The sequence below is a fragment of the Oscarella lobularis genome, chromosome 13 (assembly GCF_947507565.1).
Source record: "Oscarella lobularis chromosome 13, ooOscLobu1.1, whole genome shotgun sequence".
NCBI lineage: Eukaryota > Metazoa > Porifera > Homoscleromorpha > Homosclerophorida > Oscarellidae > Oscarella > Oscarella lobularis.
This window is the reverse complement of record NC_089187.1, coordinates 1,734,371-1,748,708: the sequence shown is the minus strand read 5'-3', so window position 1 is coordinate 1,748,708 and position 14,338 is coordinate 1,734,371. Positions and strand designations below refer to the sequence as shown.

The window sequence follows — 14,338 nt, the reverse complement described above, 5'->3', positions numbered from 1 at the left end:
ATCCGGATGAGAGAGAACATCCGAAGCCATGTCTGAAGTGCCGTCTGCGCTTCCTAACAATCTGGAACACTGTGAGGACGCATTTGCCTGAATGCAACAAAGTTCTATACTTTAATAGGTTGCTCAAACCGTTTACTTCATTGTTGCTCTACTCTGTGATCTTTTCCATGGCTCTCACCGATTCTTTCGATTTTTCGTCTCTTTGCGAGATTTTCTGTTCACAACTGTCGTGTGCACATTAGGCCTGGTAATTCTGTAGCGTTCAGTGTCTTTGAAAGGCCAGAAATCTAATCTCACTTCCCTTCTTTGAATGTCAGTTCATACCTCCAGTCTTCTGGACGATTTATGCTATCGATCGAGAGTACATATATCCCAAAGTTCTGGACGAGACGCTTCCTTTGTGGAGAAACCACGGAGCGGTAAGTAATCTATGACTATTCGCCTGTTCACTCAGATATATTGTAATTTATTTTGAAACGTATACGTGCATATATCATACTGCAGAATGAACAGGCTGTATCGTAGATAATTTATGTATCTATGTTACGTTCTTTGCCGCAGCACACTCTTGTTGGTGTCTTCGTTGTACTGGAACTCCTGACAGTTGATCACAAATTTGGTAGTCCCAAAGCTATGCTACTACAATCGCTACTACTTCCTGCTACCTATGGACTATTGTAAGAGGTTTGGAGAAATCAAATGACATTATTTTTCTTTATACAAGAAAATATCCCAGAACGTGTCGTTTGATTTCTTTACCTGCTGATGAAATTAAATTCTGGTTGCTATTAATTTTTTATAATAGCGTATTCTGGCTGAGGCACATTGATGGCCATTTCCCTTACAGTTTTCTCAACCTTATGTCAGATGCCCAAGTTGTTGTTTTTTTTCTTGGGCTTGCTCTTGTTATTTTGGTTGATCAGTTCGCTGCACAGCTTTTACATAATTTTATCTGGTTCAGGCAAAAAGTCTCGTAGAAAACTGGTGCTCTTGAAATCTATTGTTGATGACGTTATTTTCTAAGGAATATTTGGGTATATCACTTTTGGTCGTTTGTTTATAAGCAAAGTTTTGTAACGTGAGCTTGTGCTGTTGATTTTTGCTATTGTTGATTATTTTCTAAGGTATATATTATTCTGTGGTTCATTGTACTGCAAACGTCGACATCCGGGGTTTTGCCTGCACGAAACATGTCCACTTTGGCCCATGGAAGCGCGTCGAGGAACCAAATGGTGGAGACTGAAAGCAGCGACGTGTCGAATTACAGATAGTGCACGAGATGTGTACGTTGAGAAGCTCAATTCGTCGGATTGGCATCACATTCGAATGCCGTACGTCAAATACCTCAGCTTGGGACAAAGATGCTCACGAACTGACGGACAGACGCACTTCTTGGCAGAGCTTTCAATTTGTCCAGTGTCCATGATAGCAAACCTCGAGTATTTTTAAAAACTGCGCAGGAGAAAGGCTGATAACACTCTGATTTTCACCTGATCCAATATCGTGCGTTGACGATGCAAAGTTCTTCAGTATCTATAGACTAAATGGGTCTCTTAATAGAAAACGTGAAACAAAAGGTTTGATTTGGGACAAAAGTGTTTTTAGGATTTGACAGGGCAGGCTAAACACTATCTAATTCGCTATGTGTAGAAAAAAAGAAACGTGACTGAAAAATTAAAGCATGAAGAACATACTAGGCCTACTTAATGCCTTTGGCTTCAAGCTCGTCTCTCACTCGGGATAAGTACGCAGGATCTGGATATCCAAAGCTAAAACAAAAAATCACGAATTCTGCGCATTTAACGCTTAATCTACTTGCTTTAGAGGTCCCCCGTCCTTTCTAGTCTTGTGATGAATGTCGTTCCACGTTATTTGATTTTCAGCTCCAGTGGTCCGCGATCGACCGACTGTAAATGTCAGTTTTGCTTTAAACGCTTTCTGCAGCAATCCGAAGATTTCTCTTCCTTCTTTATTGTCCGGCAGAAATGCAGAACGAACAGTACCATCATAGGGAACTCCTGGATTAGGATGCCTTTTTGTCTGTGTCCCAGGTGGAAATTTGTACAAAATGTGTATAGTTCCACAGCCAGGATATCCAGGAAGAGGCGAAGGAGCCGTGGAAGCTGTCATAGTGCCTACTGGCTGGGTACCAGTCACTTCTCCAAACGCTTCTCCACAGCTGGGGCACGTAGGCTTCTCCTTAAACCACTTATCAATGCATTGCTTGCAAAATGTGTGCCCGCATGGAAGCGCGTTCTTTTGCCCTTGAACTGGCGGGGTCAAGCAAATAGCGCACGGGTCTTCAATAGTTTTCGATGCAGAAGCTGTCACTGCACCTGTTCCTAAAACATCTACTGTACAGCAGTGCTTTAAAAAACTATATCAAGTGAACCTGAATCGCGGTCACTAGATGTCGAATTTGAACGACGTTTGGCTTTGTCCGGTTCGTTATGCCTGTCAAAATGCCCAGGTGATGATGCTTTGGTTAAAGACGCTGGCCTTGGTGAAGGATTTGAAACTGAAAGCGATTCATCTCGTTGCTTCATCTTAGAAACCTGCTTTTTAAACTCCTGAACGACGTCTTCGTCTTTATCAATGAAGACTATTTTTTCCAATAAGCACTCTCTTCCAAAAATTTCCAAAAACCGATCAACAGTAGTAAGCAACGTCTCAACACATTCCTGTGTTTGAAGTCCACAACGACATCCCAGCGCCGGCACAGCAATTGACTTTGCCTTGACTTCCATCGCTTTCTCGAGACAGCTGAAAAAGATATCTGTTAAGGACTGACCGGGACCTACTGCAGTTTTCAGTGACTGCTGCAGGGTTTTTCCTCCGTGAATAACAGCAAAGAAAGCGTACTGAAACGGCTGTCCTTTTACATAAAAGGGCATTACAGCGCCAAACTTTGTCTTTGCCTTTTTTTTGAGAAACGTCTTGCAATCATTTTCCAAATCTTTTCCTACAGCGCTGAAAATGGCTCTTGCTGCACCAGATTGTTGTTTTATGTCGGCATTTATCCCGCAAACGACAACGTCAACGTTCTCGTTCTCTATGCTGCCGCACTTTGTATAATATCGAAGCTCTCTTGCAAAAAACTCGTCTCTTTTATCGCCATGATCGTTCAATGGCCCTGCAATAGCTGGAACGCGTGACTCAAACTCGGCCGTTGTGAAAATGCGAGAAATCTTATCAGTTGTACTTTTGACGTCGTCCTGAGTACCATACAAGGAAATTTGGTCGTTGACTTCAATCAAACAGCGAGTCACAGACGGACGCAGTCTCTCTCTTAGCAAATCGCTGAGAAATCCAGTCTTCCCAGGAGGAAACGGAATCTTTTTCTCAGTGAACCGCAGTTTGCTTACATCCGTGCAGAGTTCCCGCACTTTTCTGTAGCCTTCCTCTAGAGCCTTAGTACCTCTTTCCCCAGATAACAATTCGACGGAAACCATAGAAGTGCCCATTGGGCGATCAATAGTTTCTAAAAGCTGAACCCCATGCCTCTTTTCTATGCAACTCAGTTCATCATGACGGACCTTTCTTACATACTCCACTGTCAGAGAATTTAGCTGGAATGAGAGACTTTCGGTTTTCTCCTCTTCAGAAACGGCACTTCCTGGAGTCATTTTTTCACATCCATCATCACTGTCTAGATCATTAGCCTTTGGTGTAGTCGGAGTAGCTGTTGGAGAAGGCTGTGCCGCGTTAGACCCAAGAGTTTGAGGCAGTGCTTGAGTTTCATCATCAGAAGACGTCATACTTTCTAATTGCGTTTTATCTGTGCAGTTCCTGCCTTTGGGTGGAAGCCTGGCCTTTCCTACCTCAGTATTTCCCTTGGCATTGCTATCTAAATTTCCAGTGAAGCTAGCTGGTTTTTCAATGGTTTCGGCAAATGTGATCAGACTGTCGTAAGAGCCAGCGAGACGGATTTTCTTTGGTCGATTCATACAGAAATCGACGTCTAATCGTAGGTTCAACTGTTGGCAAAGCTGCCCCAGCACGCACAAATCTATGCCTGCTGTAGCGGACGGAGTCATCGTCGCAGTAACGACGACTGCAGGGTCAAAAACCTATAAACCGAACGTCGAATCCTTCACGTGCCACGATAGATGCAGAGCGCAGGCGCACCTTCCCCCAGACCCAAGGGGGTCCGAAATGCAAACGATGTCCGCCTCCTACGCGGGCGTCTTCGAGTCTAGGAAGTAAGTCGTTTTCGTTTCCAATCAGGGATTGGTCTGGTGATGCACCAGGCGTGTCACCGTTCTCGACTCCTTAGGAGAAAGGAGACAGTTCGGTGTGAAGACCGAATGCTACAATAGAGCAGAATCTGATACCGTTCGCTAAGGCTTCGGTTATTCCGAGAGCAAGAGCGGGTTTTGAGTTGCGTTTTTCGCTGTCGATTGAACCGACTAGAAGGACAGAGTGAGTTCGATCCATTTTTTGCTGTTTACCTATGTAACGTGCGCACATGCTAAGCAGGTAGCCTTATCGGCTGTTTTCTCCGCTTGTCATTGGTCGAGAGTCTGGACGATGATAACGCCGCCGTTTACCGTTACCGCCCACTTTTTCTCGTGAAACGAAATGGCGTCCGTGCGTCCGAAGCAAAAGATCCCTCCTAGCAAAATTTATAGCAAAGACGACATCCAGTACCGCGAGCAAAAAGATTTTCTCGGTTCGGGCACGTTTTCTGAAGTGTATAAATGTCAGCTGAAGAGAAAGGGGCCTTCTGAGGAGCCCGAACAAACGGTTGCGTTAAAAATTCTCAGCCAGAAGAAACAACAACAAAAGTAGGCGCAAATTCAGAATAGTGCTTACGCAGAAGCGCAACTGTTTTGCAGGAAAACTCAACAGCTACGCAAAGAAGCGGAAATCTTATTGTCCTTACCTGAGCATGAGAACGTAGTGCGCTGTTTGGGGATATGCAAGTCGAAAGACTTTTTTGGGTTACTGTTTGAGTACGTGGAGGGCGGCGACTTGTCCGATTTGGTGGGTAACGACGACAACGACGACAACGACGACGGCGACGGTAATGACAAAGAGGAGGACGAGAACGAAGACGGTGACGAAGACGGTGACGACGATGACGCTGCTGATGATGACGCCGCCGCGCTCGACTATACTTTGGCAGATGAACGAAAAAAATTTGGAGAATTGAATGCGCCCATCTTCGACAAGTGGGAGAACCGGCTCGATATTTGCCGTCAGATCTCATCTGGAATGGCTTTTCTTCACGAGAATAAAGTCGTGCATTTTGATATCAAACCAGAAAACATTCTGTTGGAGCTGTCTTTGGGACAGCTGAAGTGCAAAGTACTCTTTATAGGCTACCTTTGTGCTTGGTGGCATTAAGTCGATCCTATTTAGATTACTGACTTTGGGCTTGCTAAAGTTCGTTCAGATTCCAATTGGACAAGAACAGGAAAGATTTCCAAAAGCAGGAGCGGAACTCGTGCATTTATGGCGCCTGAGCGCTTACAGGTCCGTGCCTCTGCCTTAACTTCAGAAGATCGCATGAAAAGCGACGTCTACAGGTTTATTGGAGTTAAGATTAGATTAATAGCGTTCGTAAATGACCTTACATCTAGCTTTGGTGTCACGATGTGGTCAATGCAAGAAATGAAACTCTCTTTTGGTACATTTTCTCCTATCGATGTTCACGCCAGGTCTTTGACTGGGCAGGAAGATCTGTGCTAAGAGAATTTACATAATAATTAATATTCTTTAGATGATGCTGTAGGATTTGAGGTTTTGCGAAAGAGCTCCTCGCGTCCTGCGCCGGTTGGTTACTCGGAAATTATGCAGAAGTGCACGGAACCTAATCCATCTGACCGACCATCATTTGAAACTCTTATCACGTGGTTTGACGACGTTATAAAGCACTTCGCCGCTCATCACGCTCTACAGGAGCCAGCTCTGCAAGGTAAGGCAAATCTAAGCTTGATCAATTCCTTCAACTTGGGGGAGGGGATGAGGGGAAGCCGAACGTAGGAGGGGGAGAGGGAGGGACGGAAAGAGGAACGAGGGACGAGAGGGTGGATATCAGCCATTGCAGAATTTGTTTTTGTTCTCGCTTCTTTTTTGCCATTCCTCAAACTTGGTGTTGTGGCAGATCCCTTTAAAAACCGTTAAGAACGTTCGAATGTTTTTGCTCGCTCTACTCTATTTGTAATAGGCCCAGCCACGTGACAAAAACGTAATTGTGTTGCTTATGTAGATGTGCGGAAGCTTCTGCCTGTGGGCAGGGGTCGAGGGCGTGGTCTGTCCTTTCATAGCAGTGAAGTCGCGATGCGGCTGTCGGCAAGACCGGGTTCATACGGTGGGGGGTTATTCGGTGCTGTACCAATGACCATGGGTGCTGTTCCGTTAGCCCGGCACCCATCAGCATGGAGCCGAGAACTCGCGTATGGAGAACATGATAGCAGCGTTCCTTCTCAATCTACCGTGTCCGAACAACGAAAGATGCAACTACCTTTAAAAGAGCACGAAACGCCTGGAAAGAACTGCGTGCTACTCTTTGGTCTACCTCTAAACCCTGATAAGGAGAAAGTCATCAGGATGGTTGAAAAAGTTATAAACGGAAAAATTGTTAGGTATTGGGGCAAAGACATAACCAAAGACGAAAGGAGCTGCGTGCGTATTGAACTAGGAAATCATAAGGGTTAGCCGAAGGATACATGTTCGTTAGATATCTAAGTCAATTGACTACTTTTAGATCGCTCTTTACTTTGGAGAAAAGGCGGTCTTCAGTATGATGAAAATACTCCGGTTACAATTGATGTTGATTGCTGTGAAGAATATGAGCGCAATAAGTTTCTTATAAGCAACATTACGCAAAAAGTTACTGAAGAAGATCTTTTGTTTCACATTAAAAGCGAGCTTGCGGATAAAAGTGACTCTGTAGCCGATGTAAAGTTTTTGTTGAAAGACGGCATGAAAGCAATTGTGACTCTAAGTGAAGCCATTGCTGGTTTGTCCGACGCATTGATACTTTGTTTTTCTGACCACCCGTTTCTTTACGTTTAGATGAGCGGATGGTCAATAGACTTAACGAAACGGCGACAGAATTTGAAATTGACGATGGTGAAAAAATGGTCCTTGAATTTAGTCGTATCCCTTCTACTTTGGAGGTGGAGGTGTCGGATCTGGGCCCGGAAGTGACTAAGGCGGGTTTGAAGCGTTATATTTCCGCTCTTCCGTGTTCTCCGCTATTGGAGGACATAGTAAAACATCCAGAAAAAGACGCTTTTTTTGTGAAGTTTCGAACTGTGTCTGGTAGGCAGTGTTAACATTTCTATAGAATGTTCAATTTATATTTAGACGTGCAAAACATTATGGATCTAAGTGATTTACCACCTATTCGCATTCGCGACGGTCATCGTCCTCGAATTCGTCGCCACAGCGAGATTCTTTCAACTTCTGAGGGCGAAGTGGACTTGCACTTGGAGACTCCTGTCGTGAGTCCTTGTTTTGACGTGAATGAGGAATTGGAGCATCCTGTCGTGAGTCCTTGTTCTGACGTGAATGAGGAATTGGAGCAGCCGATGACACTTCACACGGCTTCTACTTTCTCTGTAGCGCCACCACGAATTTCGCCCGAAGTTATGAATTTCGTTTTGAACAGGGATGCGCCTCGAAGAGCTCTGGATCAACTTGGCGAACTTTTCTGGCACGAAGAAGAAGACGAAGAAGAAAGCATATTTACAATTAAAAGTTGCGACGTGTACTATGATAAAATGTCAGCGGAAGAGGCAGATAAATGGCAGAACGATATGGAGCGAAACTTTTTCCAGGTGTACGACCAATTTGGACGTCGCGAACTAACCATGACATCATCGGAGTTCTATAAAAGAATGAAAGACTTTGCTACGAAGGAGAACGCGGGCAAAGGAAACGAGATTTCAATAAAAGAATATTCAGAGAAACGCAAGCTCGTATTTATTGGTGAAATAGCCCAAGTAGATCGAATTTATCAGCCTTGCTCGGAAAAGCATAGCTTGCTGGCACGAGATGAAGAAATAGTGACTGAACGAGTCAGTTGTCCATCACTTCCCCACCTAGATCTTCTGTGTTCTAGTAATTATTTTGAAGACTTGGAAAAAGTTAACGTTCGGCTCGAATCACGTCTGGTTTTTATTAACGGTCCAGCCTACAATGTTTTACAGGCGAAAGATCGGTTGGAAAGCGTTCTTTCGGATATGAAGGATCGCAAAATATCTATAGGTCGTGACATGGCCGAATTTTTTCAACGTGGCGGCCTGAAGGAATTTAATGCTCGACTTGCCGGAAAAGGCATCAAGGCTATTAGTGTCGATAGTCAATCAAGTCTTCACATTTTAGCTATGAACGGGGAGGAACTTAGTAAAGCAGTTTATACCTATGAAACAAGCTTTACTACAGAAGACATCATCTCCTTTGACAAAGAGAGCCTTTTGATGATGCAAAGTGAAGCAATGGGCATTTGGATACAAGAAGTGTCCAACAATTCTAAGGACGTCATTATAGCTAGAGGGTTTGGAGACGCAGCGGCAGAACAATTCTTGATAACAGGATTCAATTCGATAGTGACCTCTGTCAGCATTGCTTGCTACGAGTATCTTGCTAAAAATGTCCTGTACGAAGCTCGTCGACAACTGCGTACTGCTTCCATAGCAAAATTTCTTCAACGATTCCTCTGGAAATCGTTTTTCGATGCTGTTACCGCTGAGATGAAAGAATACAAAGCTGACGTTGCCATTATTAGTGGTACTCGTCCTCAAGTCGTGATGAAAGCCACGAAAGGTGGCATCACAGAGCTGGTAAAGCGAGTTGGCGTGGAATTGGCAAAGATCAAGATTGAACATTTGATGCTAAAGAAACACGGACTGCGCAGATATGTTACAGCTGGTTCTTACGAGCAAGATAAGAAGCTAATAGAAGACAAGGAGTCTGTCATTGTCTCGCTTGATGAAGGCGCTGAAGATCCCGTTTTTTATGCTGCTCTTCAGCCCAAATCAACCTTCGTTTCAGCTTTTATGACACCGCATGCACCGCTAAAAAGAATTAGTCTATACACTGGTGACATTTGCGAACACCAAACTGACGCTATTGTGAACGCAGCGAACGAAAGTCTTTGTCATGCGGGAGGCTTGGCGGCTCGCATAATCGAATGTGCTGGTGACGAAGTGCAAGACGAAAGTTATGCACGTTTAGCGAAACTACCGAATGGTCGTGTTCCGACCGGAGACGCTTTGAAAACCGGACCGGGTCAACTCCACACAACGAAGTGCATTATTCACGCTGTTGGACCGGAGTGGGAAGGCATGCATCAATCTGAAGATAGAAAAAGACTGCTATTGGATGCCGTCCGTGCATCTATGAAAATCGCTAGCGAATCAAACTTCTCTTGCATCGCTTTTCCAGCGATCAGCGCAGGCTTGTTTGGAGGTCTCAGTGCTGTTGTTGCCGACGTAATGGTTAAGGCAGTTTACGACTTTTTCTCCGAGATTCCTAGTACATCGCTCGAGTCCGTAGACTTTGTAATGCGTCCATCAGACACGGATAATGTTCGCTGCTTTAACAGCAGTCTGGATAGAATGTTCCGTCTAGCAGCTTGCGCACCTGCGGCGCTCAGTTCTTCCGCTTTGCCGCTGTCTATGTCTACGTTTGGTTTGGCTTCAGGTGTTTGTTCAGATGTGGTGATTGCTGCTCCTGCTCTTGCTGTTCCTTCTCCTACTGCTCCTGCTGCTCCTGCTGCTCCTGCTGCTCCTGCTGCCTCTGCTACTGCTTATAAATCTCCTGTCATTGCTTCAGCTTCCGTGAAGCATTCTAAATCAGAATCTTGTAGCTTTGTCGTTAGAGTAAAAAGCGGGGATATAGCAAAACAAAAGGTCGGTTTCTTTTTGTAGCGTTAGATGTATGTTCTACTAATCGTCTTCTGTTAGGCAAATGCAATTGTTAGCCCAGCAAATGAAGATCTCAACCTGGCCTTGGGCGAGACAGCTAAAGCAATTTCGAGTGCAGCTGGACCTCAGCTGCAGAAAGACTGCTTTGCTTCCGTTAAAGCAAAAGGGCAGTTGAAGTCTGGAGGAGTGCGGACCACCACTGGATACAATCTCCCTGCAAATTGTGTAATTCATGCGTGCTCTGCACCAACTGTTAAGGTAAGAACTTGAAGTTTTCTAGTACGGTCAGTTATTTTCAGCGTAGTCATTGAGCGCTCTTTGACTACCCTGATGCCCCTACCCCGTAAACTGCCACAGGGCCTTTGTTTAGAGGTTCTTTGAATTTTGTGCGATAGCGCATTAGCGGCGGCTCTGTTGCGTGTCCAAAGCCTTTGCGATGCTATTGTAGGCTATTTTGTGCTAGGATATTTGCGCTCTGGTTTATGAGTGCTTGATGGAAGCAGCGCAGCTTGATGTCAAAAAGATTGCCTTTCCTGCACTTGGTACCGGAGAGTTGAATTTCAATATTGACGACGCCGCCGACGCGCTCTTTGCTGGAATTGAACGATTTCGGAGGAAACGGCCGCAGTCTAGCCTTACAAAAGTCTTAGTCGTCATTTATAAGAGCTCTCATCTCTCAGCGTATCGGCAAGCCTTGGACAAACGTCTCATGAAAATTGATTTATACTCTTTCTCGTCCTCCGGAGAGTATCTAGAGGCTGCGGACCAGGCAATTTTGTCAAACGGTTGCAAATTCACAATTGATTGTGACGACATCACGAAGATTCAAAGTGAGGCTATTATTGCCACTGAAGGGGTTGTGTGGGAAGAGGTGAAGAAGGCTAATCCGTTGTTAAAAGCGGATTGGGAGAAACGAAAGCAACGCCTAGGAACAACTCCGATAGAGATTCCTTCGTCTCAGCTAAACCCTTGTCACATTTTTCTTATTGCGCCTCAAAAATGCGATGAATCTTCTAGCCATGCAGCTAATATCCAAAAAATTGCTCCTTTGGTGGCGGATTGCCTTATAAAAGCGGATCAAAAAGGACTATTATCTATTGCTCTTCCTGCTATTGGAACATCCAGACTCTTGTTCAGCAACAGACTTTCTTGTGAAGCAATTATCCACGGCGCAAAGGCATTCGCTGCAAACGTTTCTAAACCGTCATTGAATAACATCAAGTTGATTGTTTTTGAGAGCGGTCGCTTAAACGACTTTGAAAAAGAACTGCAACAGCAGTTCGCCCCTCTTTCTCAAGAAGGGTGTTTTGATGCCAATAACTCTTTAGAAGGGTGTTTTGATACCAGTAACTCTTTGCCTTCGTATTTCTTGAACTCCTTTAGTCCAAAACCGGTTAAAGAGATTGCTGCTGCCGAGCCTAAAGTCGTACATGCAACGGTTATCGGTGCAACTACGAATGCTTGCTCTTCTGCCGTCAAACGTTTGAAAGAGGCCATGGATAAAGAATGCATCAGCCAGAAAGTCAAAATGGAGCTGCCTAATGACATAAAAGAGGATGAGTTAACAGCAATAGCGGAGGAGTTTGACGTGGGTTTGGTTGTTAAACCTTCAGATGAGAAGCCAGAAATTTATCTAAACGGAATGCGCAGGGACGTCTTCAACGCTTTTGAAAAAGTTACCACACGGCTGGGCGACCTGCTGAAAGAAGAAAAGTTCAAAACTGAAGTTACGTTTCTCGCAGAGAAAGTGGGCTGGAAATGGGATGACTTCAAGGGTAAGAGTGAGCTCTTTTCTCCGGAAGAAAACATGAAACTTGAGTTCGCTTATTGTAATGATAAGCAAAAAATGCATGACTTACAATTGCAAGGCGAAAAAGTGACCGTTGATTTTACCAAAATGACGCTGCAAAACGTGCGAACCAAGGAGATGAAGAAGATTGGTCGTCGAGACTTTAGCGTATCAGGTATTTAGCTGCAGTTTATGATAGATCGGTTTACAGGTGAAATATTTACAGGGCACGCGTGTATTCCTTTATCATGGGAAATCTACCGAATGGACGAAGGTCATAGGCTTGTTCTCTTGTCGCCCAAAAGCAAAGAATATGTTGAAGTGTCGCAGAGTTTTACTTCAACGTTCGCTTCTACTTCGTTGTTGCAAATTCAAAAAATAGAACGAGTTGAAAATCCTCGAATCTACTGCAAATACGAGGCGGAAAAGAAACTTCTTCAGGATTTACGAAAAAGCGAAATTGCAGCTAAACGAGCTACCTTGGGGAAAAAACTTTTTCACGGGACGTCTACAGAAGACGATTGTCATAAGCAGATAATAGCCAACGGATTTAACCGCAGCTATGCGGGATCAAAGACCGGTTTGTTTAGCAGTAATACGTTGCAAAGTTTAACGCTATTCTGTTAGGAACAAAATACGGTCCTGGCGTTTACTTCGCGAAACGAGCGGAGTTGTCACATGAATACACCAAGCCCGACAGCAACGGCAATCGAATCATGTTCTTTTGCCAAGTTCTTTTAGGCCGATCAACAGTCGGTAATCCGAAGATGATCGAGCCCCCACTAATCAATCCCAAAGATAGTAAGACTGACAGATTTGATTCAACTGTTGACAACGTCGACGATCCAACAATTTTTGTCAGCTGTTATCGAGACCATCTAGCCTACCCAACCTACCTGATCACCTATAAAAGATAGGAAACTGGTTAGTTGTTTGCCCCAGTGTCTGCTATACTTACGCCGGTCGCGCTTTGATGTTTGCTTGTTTGCATGTACCCTATTTTTTACCTTTTCATGCGCTTTCTGTGGTTAGGTCTTTTTCTTTAGTGAGTAAGACTTGACGCAGTTGTTGTTTTGCTGGTTGCATGCATGGAGACTTGATTTTTTAATTTTTGACGTGAAGCCCAACTTTTGGGATAGAAACCATCCAAGCGTTACTTACCAGTAAGCAGAAGCCGCAGGTTATCAGTAGAAGAGCCAAAATCAGTGCAGGTGGGAGTACGCTCAACCAGTCACTACCGAAGTGATGAAAATGAGGAGGGCTCTTCCATAAGCCTGACTCGATCTAGTAGTCTACAGGTACTTTAGGCAGAGGCCTAGGCAGATGCCCAAACTATAGATCCCTGCCCAAACCAAACCAATCAAACGCTCTCGATCAGGCGGCCATATAGCCGCATATGCGCGTTGCGTCATGGACGCGTACACAAGAGAGCAAATGCTTGTCTTTTCTTTCGCGTACAATCTCTCTTGTTCCGACCACAGCGTTCGAGTTGGGGCAATCGCACAAACTCTCGCTGACGGTGACGTTTTGCCCGAAATGGCCCCCCCTTTCTCGAAGAGACGAAAAACGCGAAACGGCAGTTTCGTTACTCGAACGATTGTTCAGGAAATGGACGTTAGAAAACAGTTCGAGAGCTGAGCAGCTTCGCGTTTTCCGAGAGGCGGTCCACCGATTGGGAAACGGCGACGTTCTTGACGAATGTCTACCGAATCTCAGTGAGATCGAATTGAAGATGTAGTTACGTGTTCCCTCTACTTTTTCTCTGTCTTTCTCGTAGGTTGCAGTGATGACGAGCTAAGGACCACCTTTCTTCGTGTGAAGAATGCCGTCGAAAGCGATGTACGACGGAGATTTCAAGAATTCTGACGTGGCTATTACCTGAAGGTGAGTGTAAGAAGAGTATTTAGTTCTAGAACCCTTCTGGTGTTCGGCTCGGGAAATTAGGGTGTTTGTATGAATGTTAGGCTACTCGATTAATTAACTGCTCATGCTGTAGCATTGGGTCGGGATAAGGACACCAGTTGACTCTCATGTTCCTCTTGTACTCTCACACGTTAAAGAGATCGATTCTGTTGTTTAGCTCGACTTGTTTAGAATCGAAAGTGAAAACTCTTCATTCACTGGAGTCTGCAGTGTGTGAAGCTGTGCTACGGCACATTGTCTCATCACAGTCACAGCGTTCAGGAAGTTTATCTTCTACTTGCATCGGCCGCAGACGTCATAGACGAAGATCGCATTCGTGCCTTCGCCCAGCTTTCAAACGCATCGCTCAGCAGCAACTCAGGCACTGAGACAGTATCAGAGGAAGCCTCAGAGGAACTGGGCATGTTGTCTAGGAGAATAGTATCTACGTTTTGAATTTTTTTCTTTAGATGCTAGAACGGTCACACGAAGTACAGGTACTTTCAGAAAAACGTTTCAGGTTCACGTGCCTGAATTCTGTTAGGATTTACAACTTGCATTGAGCACCTTCGCGAAACTCGTCCTTTCTCGTCACTAATCAGACCCTGGCCACTTGCACGCGAGCATGATGAAACTGAATCCTACAACGGAAAGACAACGTAGACTTTCTTATAGAGCTGCAATGGCACTGAGTAAGTGACAACCTCATTACATCGACCCTTCACATTGGTGCTTAGGTTTTCGCCGGAGAGGAAACGTTTGTGAC

At 44.7% G+C, this 14,338-nt stretch overlaps 2 protein-coding genes across 3 annotated transcripts; one reads left to right on the top strand and one right to left on the bottom strand.

Moving 5' to 3' along the window:
* Positions 1-1,532: 1,532 nt before the first annotated feature.
* Positions 1,533-4,455, bottom strand: LOC136194394 (uncharacterized). Its single transcript, XM_065983492.1, has 6 exons — positions 4,335-4,455; positions 4,129-4,271; positions 2,393-4,070; positions 1,820-2,342; positions 1,704-1,769; positions 1,533-1,640 (listed from the first exon to the last, which is right to left on the bottom strand). The coding sequence occupies exons 1-6, from the start codon at positions 4,435-4,437 to the stop codon at positions 1,622-1,624; spliced, it is 2,532 nt and encodes an 843-aa protein (XP_065839564.1). The 5' UTR covers positions 4,438-4,455; the 3' UTR covers positions 1,533-1,621.
* LOC136194393 (protein mono-ADP-ribosyltransferase PARP14-like) lies at positions 4,158-12,797 on the top strand. Of its 2 annotated transcripts, none has more exons than XM_065983490.1 (15): positions 4,158-4,202; positions 4,277-4,422; positions 4,480-4,787; positions 4,839-5,310; positions 5,365-5,531; positions 5,586-5,632; positions 5,726-5,920; positions 6,215-6,658; positions 6,713-6,967; positions 7,024-7,272; positions 7,318-9,866; positions 9,921-10,139; positions 10,345-11,845; positions 11,897-12,250; positions 12,298-12,797. In XM_065983490.1, the coding sequence occupies exons 3-15, from the start codon at positions 4,582-4,584 to the stop codon at positions 12,585-12,587; spliced, it is 6,948 nt and encodes a 2,315-aa protein (XP_065839562.1). In that variant the 5' UTR covers positions 4,158-4,202; positions 4,277-4,422; positions 4,480-4,581; the 3' UTR covers positions 12,588-12,797. The 2 variants fall into 2 exon arrangements, with proteins under 2 accessions (XP_065839562.1, XP_065839561.1); XM_065983489.1 differs by having other exon boundaries at positions 4,477-4,787.
* Positions 12,798-14,338: the final 1,541 nt, after the last annotated feature.